General features: G+C 40.8%; 1 protein-coding gene across 2 annotated transcripts in view; it reads right to left on the reverse strand.

Moving 5' to 3' along the window:
• The window catches only part of LOC111142529 (beta-1,4-galactosyltransferase 6), a 66,281-nt gene that overhangs the window by 25,428 nt on the left and 20,001 nt on the right, over positions 1–20,852 (reverse strand). Inside the window, exons 2-3 of one of the 2 annotated variants that reach the window (XM_022495775.1) lie at positions 16,528–16,644; positions 10,403–10,516 (exon numbers count right to left, since the gene is read on the reverse strand). In XM_022495775.1, the coding sequence (XP_022351483.1) occupies positions 10,403–10,516; positions 16,528–16,644 (231 nt within the window). The remainder of the gene's footprint in view (positions 1–10,402; positions 10,517–16,527; positions 16,645–20,852) is intronic. The other variant, XM_022495777.1, reaches the window with a different exon arrangement.

Here is a 20,852-nt window from a genome sequence, read left to right on the forward strand (position 1 = left end):
AGAGAGGACACATCTCTCTTTACTTGTGGAGAAGTAAGCAATCAGCCAGGCTAGCCCCCTTTATTTCATTTGTTGAGATTTCAAGGGCAACTGGAGAGGAAGGACCCACTGAGCTCCACAGAGAACCCCCAATCTTCATGCCGCACCTGTGCTAATCTGAGCTCTTCCAATGAGAAAGTGTGCTCATTCCCCAATTAGAAATGAAAAGGTCAAAAAATAAATATATTTGCTGAAATCAATGTATCTAGTAGTTTCATCAGCACATAAATAACATAATTTATCAAATCTTGATTTTCACCATTCTGAAGGTAGAACTAGGGTTAGAAAGGAAAGATCTAGGCCTCAGCTGGGATCAAGTGGAAGAATGAAATCGAGTGTAAGCTACCTATTAGTCCTGCCAACTAAGCCTGCACGGCAAACTATTTATTTTATGTGTGAGAAAAACATAGTTGCATCATTGGTTATATATGACGTTTACTATAACTTCTTAATGCTGAATTAGCAAGACATGCAATAATGCCACACAGTTTGGAAACCTAAATGGGTCTGGGGTCCATCAGGTATGTGCAGGCCCAAACCATAGGCTCATGGTAGTGTGCACCGTATGGTATTGCATTACATGACTTAGGATACTACTTTTTCTATTAAAATGTAATCCTTGGATGCCTGGGTGGCTCAGTTGATTAAGTGACTGCCTTCAGCTCAGGTCATGACCCTGGAGTCCCAGAACCAAGTCCTGCGTCAGGATCCTTGCTCTGAGGGGAGTCTGCTTCTCCCTCTGACCCTCCCTGATCTCATGCTCTCTCCCTCAAAAAATAAATAAATAAATAAATAAATAAATAAATAAAATATAATTCTTAAAAGAATAGTCAATACATATGAATTACCTACATTTACATTTTTTTTTACATTTCAAGTAAAATTTAAGGCATATATTATCTGTAGCCAGGGAGTTGTTTCCCTATAAATCAACATCTTTCCATGACTCCTTCACTCGGCTTAGGGCCTATTATCTATTTCTTGGTATCTAAAGCCTAATTCTGGATACTCTGGCTTTTTATCACCACTTCAAATGCACACAGCCCAATGATCTGATGACAGTGTTGAGAAAGACCTAAATTTCCTGAAGAAATATCCCATCAGGTTAATTCCACCCCAAAGTCAAAATATGATTTTTATGGTAAGAGAGCCCATTTGTCTCCTCTACCCTCTGGACGGCTGCCTGAACACAGCTCAAGGCCATTTGGTTACATCAGTCATCTTGTCCCCAGTCACCCACTGCCCCCTTTGGAACCAACACCAGAAACTGCCAATTCCCAATGGGGAATTACTTGGGCTTCTCAACTTCTGGAATTTTTAAAAAAAGATTTTATTTATTTACTTGAGAGAGAGAGAGAGAGAGAACAAGCAATGGAGAGGGGCGGGGGGAGCGGGGGAGAGAAGCAGACTACCCACCAAGCAGGAAGGCCAATGTGGGGCTTGAACCCGGGACCCATAGATCATGACCTGAACTGAAGGCAGATGCTTAACCGACTGAGCCACCCAGGCGCCCAAAACTCTGGAATTTTATGTCTGTTTACACAAGTAATTTCTTACTCAACTACTCCTAAAGTAACCAAATTTAAGAATTCTTCTTTTTTTAAAAAAGATTTTATTTATTTAGTTATTTATTTGGAAAGCATACAAGCAGGGAGAGGTGCAGAGAGGGAGGAAGAGAGAGAATCTCAAGCAGACCCCTCACTGAACATGGAGTCCAATGCAGGGCTCGATCTCACGACCCTGAGATCATGACCTGAAACCAAGTGTCGGACACTTAACACCACCCATGGACCCCCCAAATCTAAGTATTCTAAACACAGAGTGGTTTTTAGCCCCACATGACCAATGCCTGGACACTAGATGGATGAATGAGCAAACGAATGAATGAATGGGTAAGAAGGGTAAAGCGGCCATGTCCAAATTCTGTCTCACCTCTCTTTCTTCGGCTTCCTTTCAACCTGTGCTTCCACCCACTGGCTCCATCAAGTGCTAAAATATGCCTATAAGACATTCGTGCAAAAGGTGCCCCCCAAGTAAATGACCCAAAATAACAGCTCCCAGCCAGCCCAAGTTCTCATCCCCTGATCCTGCCCACCGAAGGGTGAACACACAGTTCTTAACACCTGACTTCCTCCCTTGCTTATGGTTTTCTCCTGCTTTACTCTGAATGACTAACTGAAACCTGATTTTTGTCCCCACCCAGGCCCTCTAACCACCCAATAGGCCCTTGTCTCAGCCCAGAAGTTCTCACAGCCTTTATCACATTCTTCCAAATGATTTTCCTAGTTCTTGACTGTTAAGAAGATGCCAACCTCCTCTATTGTCACAGTCCACAACTATTACTTATTTCCTCAACTCTGACACACGCACTCATTTATGTTTTAGCACCCTGATATAAGGATATACCCCATAATGTGTGCATTTAATGCACTGCTTCTTCCTTGTTCCCAAAAAGCCATTATAAAATTAATGGTGTGCCTTGTCAGGAAAATATGATATATCAAAAAAAAAAAAAAAAAAAAAAAAGAAAGAAAAAGAAAGAAAGAAAGAAAGAAAGAAAGAAAGAAAGAAAGAAAGAAAGAAAAGAAAATACAGTATGTCGTATATTCCTCCTGTGATTTCAAATGTATTTTCTGGAACCATTTCACTGCCAAGAAATTTCCATGTGTAGCACCTCAGTGTTTTTTCTAGAATATCTCCCCACTCTTCATCTTAAATGAACAATTATTCTTCCTTTCAAACTGTGCTAAGTGCTCACTTTTCTAGGTCTACCATCTTGGAGTCAGGGATAAAAGAACGTATTCCACAGACTTATAGCTACAATTTACCAAAAAAAAAAAAAAAAATGTTTACTTTGTTCTTTCATAAATTCACCTCCTTTCACGTTTATGATTGTTAATCATACCACCTTTTAATATCCAGCCTTGTTTACAGAGAGAGAGGTACTCTCCCCTCCCTGTCCATCAACCCAGATCTGTATTCACCCCCTAAGCATCACGGTCACCTAGAATGACGGGCAGCATCAGAGCTGAAAGCCAGTCAGCTCTGGCTTCAAATTCTCTCTGCTACATCCTCATTTTCCCCATCTAGCTGGCTTCTAATAAGCTCACTAAATTTGGTGGTATGGCTAAGAATCAGCAGGCATGGCTGTTTAGAATGAGGGTCACTGGCCCTGTTCTCAAAGCTCCTATGTCAGTAGACACCCCTGTGAACACATTTCAAGTGTCTGAACAGCCCACCGCCGAGTCCTGCCTTCCAGAGGAAGAAGCTAGAACCCACTCGCCCATCCTCTCTAGCAGGCAGGAGCAGTCATGTGACCAACCGCACCAGCAGGAGCATTTAAAGCAGAAGACAACACCATGAGGACATGGGCACCTCACAAAACTACCTACTGGTAAAAGCAGTGGCAGAAGCTTCCAGTTTGGGGTGGGGGGCACTCTGGTCTCCAGACCGGAGCACCTGGGGGAAACTGCGACCTCTGCTGAGGGAAAGTGAGAGATGCTTCAGCAGGAGTCTAGGTCTCATCACGGCTCTTCAGCCTCTAACCCTAACTCTATGCCACCCAGGTTTTCTGAGGACTGCCTGGGATCTCTCCACAGATTCCCTTTCTCCTTAAACCAAGCCAAACTGTATTCTGGGGTGTGCAGCCAGGAAACCTGACCTTCTCTAGGGATCAGGGGTTTGACGTAGAGGCTTACATTTTTAACCAGTATCCCAAGCTGATTCTAGAGCAGATGATCCCCGGACCACACTCAGAGAAACACAGCTCTATGAGCTCTACCCCATCACAGCCATTTGTAAGGAGCTGAATGTTTGTGCCTCTAAAATTCGTATGTCAAAATCCTAACCCTCAACATGATGGTATTAGGAAGGCGATTAGGTCATGAAGACAAAGCCTTCATAAATAGAGTCAGGAGTCTCATAAAAGAGATCCCAAAGACATCCCTCACCCTTTCCACCACGTGGGGACACAGTAAGAAGATGGCCATCTGTGAACCAAGAATCAGGTCCTCACCAGACACTGAACCTGCTAGAGCACTTTAATTTTAACACTTCTGGGCTCCAAGGCTGTGAAATAAATACTTATTGTTTAAGCCATCCAGTCGATGGTATTTTTGTTTTAGCAGCCCAAATAGACTAAGCCACCCCTATTCACTCACAAATACTCTTACTTGCCCCCACTTCCTGATCTGACACACCTGATCAATAATTGTCCATGCTTGAATCCTCTACCCAATAAATACCACTAAAGAAAATCACATAAGCACACTAATCTCATCCTTAGTGATAGTACTTAATACACTGCCTTGAACATAGTAAGCTTTCAACAAAAACAAGCGTCACAATATTTGTGCATTTTGACCCCCCAGGGAAGGTGAGGGGCTCTTTTGGCTAGCCTGTCACCTTTAACTTGTGGTTAGCTGGCTCCACTTTTCATTCCCTACAACAACTTTTTAAATATTTACTTCTACCTTTCACACTGCTCAGTCCTAGATCAACCTCTTAGATATATGTGGCCTCCCACTTTATTAGGAACACAAAAGCAACTGGCATGAACCCCCTTAACTTTCTCCACCTCATCTCCAAATGACCTGTCCTCTTGCCTCAGGGGAGAAGTGGTCCTACTTTCCAAGGCTAATTCCTGGACCTGAGCATATTTCTGTTTCCTATACATTTCTCCAGAATCTAGCTCTGTGGATACCTCCCTTCTGCTCCCTTCTACTTCCCATCTCCTGTCTTTCTGGAATGCCTAAAACTCGTTCACGTCCACATCTTCCCCAAGAGTTCTTCCCTTGCCCCCACCTTCTCCTGATACCTTACCTTCCTCTCTTTCCCTTTCTCTCTCTTTTTTTTAAACTGACTGGTTTTTACACACCTCTGCATCACTTCTCCAGACAGTATATGTTGCCTCTTACCCGACCCCTCTACTGACACTGCGCTGGCGGTGGTCCCCACTTTCTTCTTGCTCAATTCTATGGCTCCTCACAGGTCCTCCGCCCACCTGCTCTGAGGTACGTCACAAGACAGAACACTCTCTCCTTGAAACTCTCGTTAGCCTCTGGGACACTGCTTTGTGACCAACTGTTTCCCTTCATCTGTAGATGCCCCCTTACTCCCACAAGTGCTGGTGTTCTCCAGAGACCCACTCTTAGCATCGCTCTCACTTCCTCTATTTCCAGCCTGGATCTCTTTGATGAAATTCAGACCCCAGGTCAACTCTTCCGAACTTTAAACAGAACAGGCCCAACACTAACTTCCTCATTAACTTCCTCAGAAACGTCAAATGTGTTGTTTATCCTGTATTACTTGTTTCCGTGAATAGTCGCCAGGTCAGAAACTGCTCATGAACCCTGATCCCCTAGTTGGTCACTACATCCGGCCAGTGGTGCCCCGGAGTTCTCTCTGGTGCCCCATCCTCTCTCCGATGCCTTGTCATTCCTCTTGGCCCCCTCAGAAAGCTTTCAGATTCTAGTGTTTCCCTGTTCTCATCCATTTTTCAACTTCTCATTAGAATAATCTTTCTGAATACCATCTTAGTCATATTATTCATCTGCTTAAAGCAATGGTTTTTGTTTGTTTGTGTTTTATCCTTTTTTGCCCCAGTCCTTTGAAAACTGTGCACGCTCACCCTCCAGATATGCACAGAGGCCATAACTCAAACCTTGGCATATAGGCTCAGGGGCTCTGCTCCATCTGAGGCCTATCTCATGGATGCCCAGGGATTCATGGAACCCACACGGCCCTCAGGCCCCTCACATCCCTGTCCAGCCTCACTTCCCACACGCCCCACCAAACACCTACCCTGGTCACAGCAGACCACCCTCTGTTCTTGAAACACAGAACCCTTGGTGCTCTGACCCTGTTACCTCAGCTGCCTACTGAACAATCTTGCAAGACCCAATTACAACATCCCCTCTCACTGACGTCTCCCTCCTTCTAGAATGAACCACTGAATCCTTCCATCACACAATAAACCATTCATAGCAATGAGCACACTGCCTTCCTCTGAGCAAGTTACCTGCTCTAGCTGGTTGGACACAGGATCATATCCAGCTTTGTTTCTCCTCTGCCTGTCCCTGTGAACAGCCCAGGAACACCACATGTGGTTTACTCTAAAACGGCTCCCATCTCCCTTTTTACAAAAACACATGCATGATGGTTTGTCACCCTAAGCAGTCTTTGAGCTTCTTTTAGGTGTGTTTGTTTACCTTCTCCTTCTTTGCTGATTTTCAACTGAATTATTTAAATTCATCTCAAAAATTAATGCATCTCAAAACTATTGCAATTATCAGGTTTAAACCCTAAAGGGAACTATTCCACAAACAGTAAGGACAAAATACATGAAAGTTGCTACAAATGTATTCTATTTGAATTAAGGATTAAAAGACAGGAAAACTCCAGATAAGTCTACCTTCAACTGCAAAGAATACAAATGACATTTCTAGCTCTCCTTTACTTAGAAAAATCAAAACATTCACATTAAGCACTTACTATTTTTAACCTCTAGATAAAGTGAAATTTCTACTTTACTTCGTTAGCATGGACGTCTCACATAAATTTTAAAAAGCTGAAAGTGGATTAAGCCCTCTGGAGAATCTATAAATACTAACACTGACAAAGAAGTCATTCATATTGTATAAATAACACACATTAAAATAGATTTTAGAGTGTAACTGATTGAAGGTAAAATATTGCTAAAATCTGTGAAATCAATTTTATCTGAATTCCAATTGGAAAAGTTCCAACTTTATCTTTATGGCAATCCAGTGCTCTAGTCCCATTGTTACACTAGAGAAAAATTAAAAAAAAAAAAAAAAAAGAAGAAGAAGAAGAAGTTATAGCCAGATCGCTTTTGGTGAATATAGGAAAATTAAGTATCATTCATACATGGACAGTTTTCATCAAAGGAGATCTTCTTCCTACACAGACTTCCTTTAACTATTATTTAGGGAGGTATTGTATTCAATTATTTTGTACCACATTTTAATAAGATTTTACACTTAGGTATTTTAGTATGCTGTTCTCTATTACGGATGGGAAATAATCCTGTTAATTAAAAGTAAATTAGGGATGCACAGCTAAGTATAGAACACCTTAACTCTACCCATTTCTCCTAGGTTTCTCATTCCCTTGGTCATTACAAATTCTGGCTCCCTCAAAGCTGTGAGAAAGAAAGGAAATATCAAACTAATGTCTATCAAGCTTCAAGCACTGCACCTCTTTGTATCCTTGCAACACTGTGAAATTGATATTATAGTCCCATATTTTCCAGACAGGTAAAGCGAGGCTCCACTTTGCAGAGGTCACATGACTAAGTGAAGGGGTTCCACTGCACGGCCCATGCAAGGCCCTCTTGGAAAAAGTCTCATTACATTGGCTGTACCCACAGCCCTTTTCTAAGTAGTTTCTGGTATGTGGCCTATTTTCTACTTGGACATGGGGTTGGTGCCGGACCCAAAGCCAGCAGCCCACGAGGAGGCCTTCTGTGAAAAGGTGGCTAGCCAAAAGAGCGTGATCCTCTTCTGTGATGAACACAAGACTGACGGAAGCAGTGAACAGTAGCACCAGCACTTTGGAAAAAGGCAGTGCCTAGCAGCCTTGACACAATCTCTCAAGCACTAGGACAGGAGCAATTACGAGTTATGGGCCTGGAGGAGGACAGGGCTAGTAGGAAGGCCTGGCAGGCAGATGCTTTTAAACAGAGTTTAATTAGTACCCATAAAGCAGTAATTAAGAAAATGGCAACTACACCAAGAACAGAAAGATTTCCTAAAACTATAAATCCTTGAATATGCAAATTATGAAAATGAAATTATTGTAATCAATATTTCAACAGAACATTACTTAGTGGTTTCAGCACTGCACAGACAAAAACATTCATTTTTAGAAAACCAAGGCTACAATAACAAATGACAAATACACAGCCACAAAAATCACAGCTTCCTCTTCTACTATAAGACAGCAAAGAGAGAGCAAGATTAGAACCCACTGAGAATTTTTTTTTTTTAAATACCCATGCCCCCTGTCAGGTTAATAAAATCACTTATGGGGTGGGACCAAGAATGATAAAAGTTCCCCAGGCTCAGTAGAGCCAGGATCTAGTCTAGATTAGTGGGTCTCAAAGTATGGCCCAAGGATGACTAGCATCTAGGAACTTGTTAGAAATGAAAATTCTCAGACCCTCCTTGAGATCTACAAAGTCTGAAACTCTGACAGTGGAACACAACAATCTATATTTTAAAAGACTATCCAGCTGATTCTGATGTACCCCAAAATTTGAGAACCATGGCCTTAGATGATATTGAAAGGTGACTCTTTTTTATTACAGATATATAATATCAACAATTTACCAACAATAAACTGAAAAAAATCCTACAACTATGACAGGCAAAGGTTAATTTCCTCAAGAAAGAATAATCATGAGGGGGCGCCTGGGTGGTTCAGTGGGTTAAAGCCTCTGCCTTTGGCTCAGGTCATGGTCCTGGGGTCCTGGGATCAAACCCCGCATTGGGCTCTCTGCACGGCAGGGCGCCTGCGACCCACCCCCCACTCTCTTTCTGCCTGCCTCTCTGCCTACTTGTGATCTCTGTCAAGTAAATAAATAAAATCTTAAAAAAAAAAAAATACTCACATAAAGACATAAAAAACACATTCAGATACCATTTTAGAACCCAAGGGTAAACAAGCAATTCACAAAGATGTTCATTTAAGTTTTAGTTATATAAAAATCAACTACAGGCTTATATATAAAGAGTATGCTTAAAATTGGGGGCACCTCGGTGGCTCAGTCAGTTAAGCAGCTGCCTTCTGTCCAGGTCATGATCCCAGGGTCCTAGGATTGAGTCATGCATCGGGCTCCCTGCTCAGCATGGAGTCTGCTTTTCCCTTTCCCTGTGTCCCCCACTTGTGCTCTCTCTCTCTAGCTCTTTCTCTCTCAAATAAATAAAAAAACCTTTAAAAGAAAGAAAGCTAAATAAAATGGTAAAACTGTTAGAAGGAAATAAGAGTATTTGTATGGCCTTCAAGTAATAAGGAAAGCTTTCTTAAGACCAAAAAGCAACAACTTTAAAAAAATCACTGATACACTTAGAAACATTATAAATATAACTTCTATAAAAGTTCCCATAAACAAAATGGAAAGACAAGCCAGGGACTTTGAAAAGCTGTTACATCACATACAGCAGATAATAGGTCACACGTAAAGAACTTACATCAATTAATATGAAAACCTAATTAATCAATATGGAATTGATAAAGCACACGACTTACTCACAGGAGAGAAAATGTAAAACCACTCATAAACACATCTAAAATTACTGAGGGGCGCCTGGGTGGCTCACTCTGTTAAGTGTCTGACTCTTGATTTCAGCTCAGGTTATGATCTCAGGGTCATGACACTGAACCCCTGTGCACCTCAGCTCCGTGCTCAGTGGGGAATCTGCTGGAGATTTTCTTTCCCTCTGCCTTTGCCCCTCCCCCTGCTTGTGCTCTACTTACTCACTCTCTCTCTCTCTCTCAAATAAACAAATAAATCTTTTTTAAAAATGTTACTTGAACCTACTAATAATAAGAAAAGTGAAAATTCAAACAGTGAGATACCAGTTCTTATCTACCATATGAGAAAAAATATTTTCCTCAGATTAGCAAAAATTTTAAAGTCCATCCATATTAACATGGTACACTCGTGCTCTGCTGCTGGGGATATAAACCGGTCCAGCTGCTTTAGTTCAAATTCAAGCCAGCCTATAGAGCAACTGCAGTTCTAGGTCTGAACCCCCAAACACATGCACACCATGTGCAGAGAACTCTGTACTACGCTGCTCCCTATGCTACTACTTTGTGATAGCAAAAGAGCGGAAATAACATAAATTTCCATCAACAGAGAAAAAGGTAACTGAAATGTGGTATATTTATTCAAAGATGTACTATACAGTAGCTACGGAAAAAAATAGATCTATATGTATTAACATGGACAGTTCTTTAAAAAGCAAGCAAATTACAGACTTTACATAACTTTAAGACCACTTATACAAATTTTTAAAACCTTTGCAACATTACAACTTTCTATCTAACCACCTATTTATGTAAAAAAAATTTTTTAAATAACCTGTAAGAATACAAATCAAACTCATGATAGAGGTTACTTGTGGGTAAAGGATGAGCTTTTTCTACAGTTTTTCAATCCCCCTCCCCTTCCAAAAAAAAACTTCATCAAAAAAAAAAAAAATCATGTAATATGCTATGTAACATGAACATTAGCACCCACAGTGATGATCTGAGCGTGGAGTGCTCAAACTACGTGGTTTTGATTATTTTATTATAACACAAGCAAACAGTTAAATCAAAATGAGATGACACTTACGCATATAAGGCAGTTTTTCTGGGCAGGGTAGATATGGTGAATATGTGAAGTTTTCCGGAAGATATGTTGTTGTTTGAACAAGATAATCACTTGAATTATTGCCTTCAGGATAATCTTGGAGAGAGAGGAAAAAAGTTACAACCGAAAAACTGCCGTTTTCTTTGCTCCTAGCATGAAATAAGTCACTATCACTGCTAGAAGACTTGCAACATGCAACCTACAGAAGTACTTAAAAGCAGTTATCTATAAAGAACAAAGGAAAAGCAAGCACGGCTGCCATGGCTACTCTCCCATTCACCCCTCACTGCTACTAGAAAGGACCTCTCAGTGTGATTTCCCAGGGGAGCTCGGGGACAAGGTTAGAGAGCAGCCTGGCCTCATCTGTACACACATACAGAGCAGGCTCATCTGTGGCCATACGAGCACACCTGCTCCCATCCCTCCCCCAGCTGAGCAAGATCAAAAGAGACTGGAAAAGTACACCAGGGGATCCCCTCTAGCATCGATGGCCAAGGGTATATCCTGGAGACCACAGAGCCACAGCACAATGCTTCTAGTAAGCACCAGGCTGAGGGGTGAGAGTCATGTTTTCTCACCACCCCACACTTAAGAAACTGAGACTGACCCACTCAACTTACTTCCGTAATGCAGTCCATTTTAAATCTTTAAGTTCCCAACTCGTCGGCTGCCGTCCCTAGGGAGCCCTGGGCTGTGCATTACATTAGGTCCATTATCGCTCGCTACTATAAGTTTGACAGCATGGAGGGCACTGGTTAGAGCGCCACAGTCAAATGTGGAGTTCAAATCCTTGCTCCGACATGCACGAGCTTTGTGGTACAGGGCCAGACAATGTAGTTTCTCTTCTCTACCTACCGCATGTAGCCATTTCCAGATTTCAATAAGAGAAATGCACAAACTGCTTACAATAATCCCACAGCTGGAGCTGTGAGTGACTGGTTCAGAGCAGTGCATAGGACTTAACCCAGGATATACAGAATCTTAGAAATTTTGAACTTGGAGCCAAAGAGATCGTGTTTTGGCCCTTTCTAGAACAAGGTTCTGAGAGGCAAGTCTGAGAACCATGAACTGACAGTTTCCTCTATGTCAGAGGAAGCCAGTCTAAGAGGACAAGACCAACGGGTGGTAAGAGACAACACATGGAAACAGCTGATTCAATGAGTGTCTGTCTCCTGGATCATAAATTATGTACCCACAGGAAATGAAGCTCTAGCAGACACTTGAGGAAAATGCAAAGAGGTCCTCTCAATCTCCAGGAATCTGCTCTGATGACAGAGTTATTCCTATCTGAACTGGTCTGCAGGCAGAGAGGTAAGAAAGAGGAGAACAGGCATACAACTTGAAAGAGAGGCCTGTCTGCCAGTGACCAGCAAGCAAAAGGCGAAAGGTAAAAAGCACACACCTACTAACCTATAAAAGCTAAACCCTCTCCCTAGGGAAAAATGGTAGAATCCTGGCAATTGAATATGAAGTATATGAGAAGAGTCAAAGAACACTAAACACCACCCTGCATACCTTTTGCCTACTACAGTTATCCACCCATCATCAAAATGGACTTGACAGGGGTGCAGCCTGGGCTCCAGGATGGCACTTCCAAGCACAGGCATGCCTGCTGGAAGGAACCCTGTAGAGCCTCCTAAGTGGAGGGTAAGGGCTTCCGGTACGAACGAGGGGACAGAAGCTGGAGGAGAAGGTCCAATTCCAAAGCACCACATGGAAATCCCAGTTGTGATTTGGCAGGGCATGGGGGAGGTTTTAAGATAAGTGTACTTATTGACAGGAAACCCCAAGATGATAAGTAGGGCTGAACGATGTACAACCGCTAAGGCCGATTCCAGGAAGCGGGAAAGTGGGAAAGCCCCAGTGACAGAATCCCCCCAGGAGCTCTCTCCAGAGCAGCCCTGGAGAGCACTTCACAGGAAAATGCTCCAAGCCAAAAGGGAGGGGCGTTCAGTGCACAGCAATTGTTTTGTAAGCCCAGGGACACACCGAGAGCAGAGACCCCTCTAGTAATCCATACTCCATGTGTCCCCATATACATCTGAAACGTTTAAAGATACTAAACATAAAATAAGTTTAAGTCCATTTAAGTCCATTGAAGTTCTGATTCTTTAAGATGCTTTTAAAAATATATATCTAGATACAGATCAAATTTCAAGTTATATTCAAAAAATTTTTCTGTATTTATGGGGACTCCTACTATACTAGGTAGCCACTATAGTCTATGCATTTGTGGGAGCTAAAAACAGAAGATAATTAAGGTTGTCCCTGGCCTTTATGTGTTCCAAAGATTGATTTTCTTATAATCCTGAGGATAAATATTAACATTCTCAAAATTCTTAAGTATTTCTTAATGTTATGTAGTTAACTTTAGATGAGAGTATTTTCTTCTTTTGCACAACTTATTCTGTCTCGTGATTAATGTTTGGGCCCCTTCTCTTAGCTACATGCTATGATTCTATAAATCTGCATCCAACTCACAGAAATCGTAAGCTCTCTAGACATTTCTGCAAAACAAACTGTTAACGGAAGTTCCCCCTGGGGAGTCTGGTGGCAGCAGAAGGCCTAGAGGACTGTTTCACTTTTTATTTTAGTGTTAGAATGACTGAGTCTTTCACAAAAAACCCATGTATCACTTTGATCAGTTTTTAAAGGACTAGATTAAAAATAAAAAACTCAAAGACACATGGAATAGCAGTATATTCACTTCCTTTAAACACAAAGTTTTGGAGCTAAATGTGTTATTCTTGGCTAAATCATTACAAATGATCATAAGGATCAACTCACTGCCAGACTTACAGAAAAGTCTCCGCACTCCTTGGGTACTGTGTCCAGTGGTGCTTATGTTATCCCAATGTATTATGTATAAGTCTACCCACACACCCCCCGCCACTAGTCTGAATACTTTTTTTTTTTTAAATCAAACTGCCTTTGATTTCCAGTATCAAAGTATCTACAACAAGGTAAAAACTTACTGTAAGTGAACTCTTCACAACTGATCATTCAGCCAACAATAATTTAAGCTTTTGGAGACTATACTGTAATAAACCCACAAAATCATTATTCCCACAAAAGTGCTTGGGTCCATCAAGTATAACCACTGCTTTCAAAATGAGGAGCATTACGCATGATAGATGCATCTGAGGCGGATCTACCACAACTGCTTTAAAATGTAGACATTATTTCATCTAATGAATGGATGGGTGAAAACACAATGAGTTCTGGGCCCAAGCCTTCTTTCTCTTTTCTAGAGCCACACCTAAAGAGAAGAGAGAAACAGAATGAAAACTGCTGGACAGGTCCCCTCCTCAGCTCTCACTGGAACTTACCACTTATAGGAAAAGGAGAAGAGCACCAAACTGAATTCGCAAGGACTTTGTACTTCCTGCAAAGGGCAGCTTAAAGTGGGGACAGAAACTCAGAATTCTAGTCTGTTTACCCCTGGCTTGCTCTGTTAGCCTGGCAGTGTCTGAGGGTTCGGACCACACAGCCATCAAACAGGAGGTGCGCTCGGCTATTTCTAACAAATCTACCAGTTCTAACATTGCATGACCCTTATCATCTGCTTCAGTAATTATTCACTGATTACATCTTGTTTCCTTAATTTGACTAACTCCATAGCTACAAGGCAAAGCATCATTTGATGATGAGAGTATGTGATGTCTTTGCAAAAATATCATATGTAGTACTTCTTTACATTTGGTGTTTCAGAAAGTCAAGTACAAGGTTAAAAACCCCTTTTTGAAATCAAATGTTCTTAGAAATATCGCAACCTATTTGCCATCAAGTGTTAAATTTTAAAAGCGCTAGCACATGTTAATCAATTCTCCCCCAAACTTCAATTAGCTCTCAATACACCTTACTGGCCATTATCTCCTTACCAGCAGATTAAAACTATATAAGTTTGTGCAGAAATAAACAACTTCATTATAAGTAACTATGTATGCTTCCATCTCTCTCAAAAGAGATCCTCATACAAAGGGAGGATGTTCTTCTTAGTGCTGTGTCTCCAAGTATCGAGGTTAGAATACTGACAACATGAACTGTTCAATATACATGAACACAGCAGAGTCTCATGGTTGCCTCCTCAAACTCTATTTTCCCTTTCTCATTAAGTAGCAGAACCCCAATTTCATTCAAAGCACCAGTGTGCCCAGCTCGTAATTTACAGTCCCTACAACAAAGTTCTGGCCAATGCGATAGAAGCAGAAATATCATGTGAAACTTCTGGAAAGTCTCCTTAAAAGGGTCCCTCTGTTCTTCTTCCTTCTTCCTTTCCTTCTTCCTACTAACCCAAGTACAAACAGAAAGACTGGAGCACCACAACAACCTTCGAAGACTATAAAACTCCATGACAGAGCAGAAGATGGAAGGTGTGTGGAGACTTTCTCCACCACAGCCCCAGACATCCAACTTCCAGGTCTCTTTTACATAAGAACGTGGAGTCCCATGGGCTTAAGCCACTACAGCCAGGTCCCTCTTACAGCCAAACCTAATTCCTAGCTGATACAATGACAGAACAGTTTACCACCAGTAAATGAACCATGAGAAAAATTTTCAAAGGTTCATCAAAGTAAGCCAAATCTAATCCAAGTAGGCAGAGGTTGTTTGGTCAGTATTGAAACTGAGTTAAGGGGAAAAGAGGATTTCCCTTCTTCTTGTCTTCCACTTGTGGGGTGGGGGGTTGGGGGGGGAAGAGTTTGTCTTAACCCAGTAATCAATTCTCCTAATCAAGCTCAACTGAGTTCCCACATGAAACTTATTCATGCCTCAGGAAAGGAACTCGATTATGCACCGATGTCCAGCACTCCCTTATACAAACACAGTAGTCTGAGGATGTTGAGTACTTCTGTCCAGTTGAGTAAAGTTTTAATGAACACTTGACAATCAGCTTATTCAACCAGGACAAGTCCTAAAGAATCTTTTATAATGTTTAAAATGCTCCTAACATTGACCTACTATTCAGAAGACCAATTAAAGCAGAAGACCAGTTAATGAGATTTTTACGATACTATTAAAATATCAGGTACAATGATGGTCTTTCTAAAAGAAACGTCCTTCGACTTAAAAGGGAGAAACAAGAGTGTTTTGACTTGCGGCATTATAAAACAAATCAGACAAATGACTAGACTGAATTTTGCAAAAGCACGTGTGAAATTAAGAATCAATCTGATACAGTCTTGAATTTTTAGAAGGGTAAAACTATTACCCACCGTAACATACATTTTAAGAAAGAACATCTGTGGCTGGCAGATAGTGTGTGCATGTGTGTGTGCGTATCTGTCATTTACGGTGGCACAATGGAGAACTGTTGACAGGAATGAAATCTTAAATTTTAACTGTTTAAAATGAGAATATAAAGGATGCAACAAGTGATAACCAGTTACTGAAACCTTTAAGTAACGTCCAATAACACTTCAGAAGTCACTGCAGAAACACTGCCCCGTGGAAGGCTGAGCATTCTTCCATGATAGTTCAATGTATTTGCCTCAGTTCTGCCTTCATTCAATCACTAATATTGGCCCATTACTTGGTTTTAACCTCATGTGATTCTGACGGACATTCTACTTCCAGATAATATTTTTAAAGGAAAACAGCAGCTACGGATTTCCGCTTTTATATAATTTCTCCTTAAGCCCCCTAAAAAGGCCATAAAATTATTAAGAATCTTCTATAATTAAAAACATAAGTATTTACTAAACAGAGTTAGAAAAACATTTTAGGAGTTAGAATAGGCATAAAGAGAGATGGCGGAATGACTAATACGGATAAATTATTCTTTCTGTGGTTGATTTTAACTACGATAGGTGAACTGAAAAAGCACACGCTGCTTTTTGTACTTTATGTTTGCAAGAATTAAGTTTAATAAAAAAGAATTAAGTCCCGTATCTTTGTACAAAACCCCCATCGCCTCTGTGAGAACACCTTTATAGATCCTAAAACATGGACAGTCTGGCCCACGCAGCGAATGAATCTCCCAGTACACGTGGTAGGAGATACCTTCATCTTTAACAGGAGTCTCAGAGCTTGAGGGATCTGGTTTACTTCTTGCAACTACAAAGGTAAGAAGCAGAAACAAAGCATGATGAAGAAGCAAGGAATCTTACCTGTACCATTGAGGGTAGTGTTTTTATTTGTGTACAGCCTGATCATATGTCCTATTGTTTTCACATTTTCTCTCAACATTATTCCTCGAGCTTGTACCATAAAGAGATATGTGTTGGCTATAAAAAGGAAAGAGAGGAAACATCATGACTCAATAAGCTTTTTTTTTTTTCTAATTTAATAAAATAATATTTGGACTGGGGAACAGCCCAGTAAACCCAAACTGACTCAGTTAGCATGTCCAAAGGGAACAAAGAAATACAAAATGACTATTTCCTATTATCAAAAACTTATAAAAACAGGGGTGCCTGGTGAGCCCAATCAGAAGAGCATGCAATTCTTGATCTTGGGGTTGTAAGTTTGAACCCCACATTGGGTATTAGAGATTTCCTAAAAAAAAAAAAAAAAGAAAGAAAGAAAAGAAAAGAAACAAACTTATAAAAACAGTTTTTAAGGGGCGCCTGGGTGGCTCAGTGGGTTAAGCCGCTGCCTTCGGCTCGGGTCATGATCTCAGGGTTCTGGGATCGAGCCCTGCATCGGGCTCTCTGCTCGGCGGGGAGCCTGCTTCCTCCTCTCTCTCTGCCTGCTTGTGATCTCTGTCTGTCAAATAAATAAATAAAATCTTAAAAAAAAAAAAAAAACAGTTTTTAAAACAATAAAAATGAAAAATTCAAGTAGTGATATCCCATTAAATAGAATGAGACTAAATGAATATCATAATGAATTCCTTTATCCATAAATGATTTTCTACCATAAAATATACATTTCAAAAAGGCATTTTATTACAAACATACAATCATAGTATACTTTCTCTAATTCTACATTAACTTCCTCAAACCCAAAACTCCACAAGAGCAAGTATTCCTGGGGCACCTGGGTGGCTCAGTGGGTTAAAGCCTCTGCCTTCAGCTCGGGTCATGATCCCAGAATCCTGGGATCGAGCCCCAAGTCTTCGGGCTCTCTGCTCAGCAGGGAGCCTGCTTTCCTTCCTCTCTGTTCCTGCCTCTCTGCCTGCCTCTCTGCCTACTTGTGATCTCTGTCTGTCAAATAAATAAATAATATCTTTAAAAAAAAAAAAAAAGAGCAGGTATTCCTTACCTAATAGTAAATATATCATAAATCACCATAACAGCTAGTATGAATATGACTCTTGTAATGGATCTCCTAAATTCTCTTAAATTCTCACTGTGTTTGGGGAAGGAGAGTTAGGGGGCAGAATGACCTAGAATCAATACCTATTTTGGTAATTTCTCTCCACTGAGTTAATTACTGAAGAACTTTTATACTCCCTTTCAATCACAAATTTATCTACCAGGATGGTAAAAGCAGACAAAATCAAAATCAATGTACATTTTCAAGTTGGTACATTTAATTCTTTGTGTTAAGTGCTTCAAACTAGGCCCCTAATTTCTTGCTTTGGGAGAAACTGGTCAACTGACAAAGATGACAAAAATCTCTGCCTTCTGAGATGCCAGGACTCCTCAGAGAAGCACAGGGGTAATCAAAAGATCCTTTCTTTCTCGGTCCTGATTCTGCAAGCACAATGCACAACTCTAGACAACTCATTGAATCTCAGTTTCCTCACCTAAAACAGTCGGTGTATTGCCTTAGATGTTCTCTAAAGCCCTTTCTACTCTCCATTCTCCAAGCATGCAGCCAAAAAAATCATACACTCCATTCATTCAAGAGGAAGAGGATCATTTTCATGGCAAAACCAAAAAACTGCAAGTCTCAGTTAATGACTCTTCCAATTTTAAAATAAGTCAGCCCTGAACACTGTAATGAAGCTCTCAAAAAATGAATGCCAAAATAAAAAATGAAATGCAACTCATTTTCTGGGCCCTGCTCTACTTCCCTGAGTTGCTACAGAGAGATGAGCAAAATGTGATGTTTACTACCACCTTTAAAGATTTTATTTCCTTATTTGAGAGAGAAAGCACACATGTGCGTGAGTTGGGAGAGGGGCAGAGGGAGAGGGAGGAGGAGACTCCTTGCTGGGCAGGAAGCCTGATGAGGGGCTCCATCCCTAGGACCCCAAGATCATAACCTGAGCTGAAGGCAGAAGCTGAAGGCATAACCCCTTAACTGACTGAGCCTCTCAGGCACCCCCCTCCTTTCCCATTTTTTTTTTTAAAGATTTTATTTATTTATTTGACAGAGAGAGACACCAGGAGAGAAGCAGGGGGAGAGAGAGAGAGAAGCAGGCTTCCTGCTGAGGAAAGAGCCTGATGGGGGGCTTGATCCCAAGAGCCTGGGATCATGACCTGAGCTGAAGGCAGATGGTTAATAATGACTGAGCCATCCAGATGTCCCTCCTTTCCCATTTTTTATGTAAATTTTAACATGCTCAAAGTACAAAAGACAATAAATAAACTAGAGAGGCAGAGTACAATAATACTTCTCCTTTTACCTTTAATCCATAACAGAGAAAACAACAGAAATCCAACTTCACATAAGTTTACCTCAATCATTTTTAAGAGCGTGTCTACATCCTCTCTAGAAAGCAGTCCTATAATTAGATATAACTTGTTTAGACTTGAATTTATTACACCCCTCAGGTTACAAATACAAGTTTTTATTGAAGTTTTACTCTTGAGTAGACTCTAAAAGAAAGAAGAGATAAAGTGAAAAATGAAAACAAAAAGAAGAGCTAACCAAAAATGCAGAAAAACATTCAATAAAAGTCAACTAACACTAGCAAAAGCCGAGACCTAAAATTCAACCGAAATGATGCAGAGGAAAACCACCAAATAGAAAACTAATTCAAACTTACAACACCTTGGATCACTGAATCCTAAAGTTACACATGAAATTTGTTATCAGTGATGTAATATCTTGTAACATCTGTTCTGCACCAAACCATAGAGAGGACCTGTCATGGGGCAGTGAAACTGAGTGGCTCCAAACAATACTGGCCCAAGCCAGGATGCGACAGGTGAGACCATCAGTGCACTTCCGTGTGCCCTGGAAACTGAATCTTTAACACACCTATTCACATAAAGAATATTGTCTGACATCGGGAAGCCAAGTCAGACTTGAGCAGCAAAGATCTGGTATAGAAAAGAAGGATCCTCAAGGTAAATTATCCTAAAACCTTCCAAAACATCAGGTAACAAACTTATACAGGGGAAAAAAAAAAAACACGAAACAAAAAAAGAGTGATGACAACTGTGACAAAAGAATACATTTACTCTTCATTAGACGGATGGAGAAAAAATTAAGGAAGGCAGACACCAAGCTCTCCAAATGGAGAATCTATTAGTTTATCTTAAATCATTTACAGCTAATTGAGTTACAGTCCTTAGGTTAATAGTCCTCGTGGGTTTAATCCCTAAAGAGCAAAACCCATTAGGGAATGAAGGTGTTTTGTTTAAACAGTCGTTGTCAACAGGAAGAGTGCGGTGTGTCAAAGTACTGCAAGGCGCACTAACCGAGAATGAGAGTGGTTCCAACTGTCTGATTTCCAGACATCTTAAGCTGCTAATCCACACTCAAATAACTATATGACCACTAATTACTATTAAGTACATCTTCTTGGTAAACCAGCAAGTTAGAGGAAATCTTTGTCAAAAATTTCTATTCCAAGTAAGAGAAATTGCATTTCAGAAAACAGGGAAATCTTTATCAGCTTTGCCCTTTGGTATTTAGAGAACTCAGAAATACACTAAAAAAAAACTACCACTGCTTAATTAAAATCATGTCCTGTTCTCTACTCTAGTTAATTTGCATTTGCCTCTGCTTTGTGAGACATACATTTAACTTATTTACCTAGGTCTGCTTTGCGGGGCAGTGGGGGCAGGGGGAGCGGAATACCTACAACTTAAAAAAAAAAACAAAACACTCAAAAATCAAGTTTACAACAGCTAGGCATCCTACCCTTCGTTTGTGAAGCAAGAGATGTAATTCTCGGCTTAAGGAAACTAAGGAATGCACTTGCTAGTAATGTGTCTCCCCAACCCTTTCCACATCCAGCTCTGTTCACTGAAAACAGTATTCCGGACAAGGAGAATGTGCCAGTCTGCACTGATCTGGAAAGATTTCCTGAGCTTCAGAGGTTTCAGACACAGCATTCCCCTGGTCCCATACTATGATACACTGCCACAGGTCTGTTAACAAAAAGTAATCCAGCCAGGAGCTGATTTTAAGAGGGAGATTATGTTGGTTAGGTACATTGTAAGTGCAGGACTGGAGCTAAGAAAGGGCAAAAAATACAATTTGGGGTGACATTCCTATAAGGGTAGGAACTATGGTGGTCAATCACCATAAGGAAAAATTATCCAGAAAAGGGATAAGAAAGCACAGTTCAGACACATGGAAAGAGACCACA

The sequence above is a fragment of the Enhydra lutris genome, unplaced genomic scaffold, assembly GCF_002288905.1.
Source record: "Enhydra lutris kenyoni isolate GAN:26980312 unplaced genomic scaffold, ASM228890v2 scaffoldscaffold8, whole genome shotgun sequence".
Taxonomy (NCBI): Eukaryota; Metazoa; Chordata; class Mammalia; order Carnivora; family Mustelidae; genus Enhydra; species Enhydra lutris.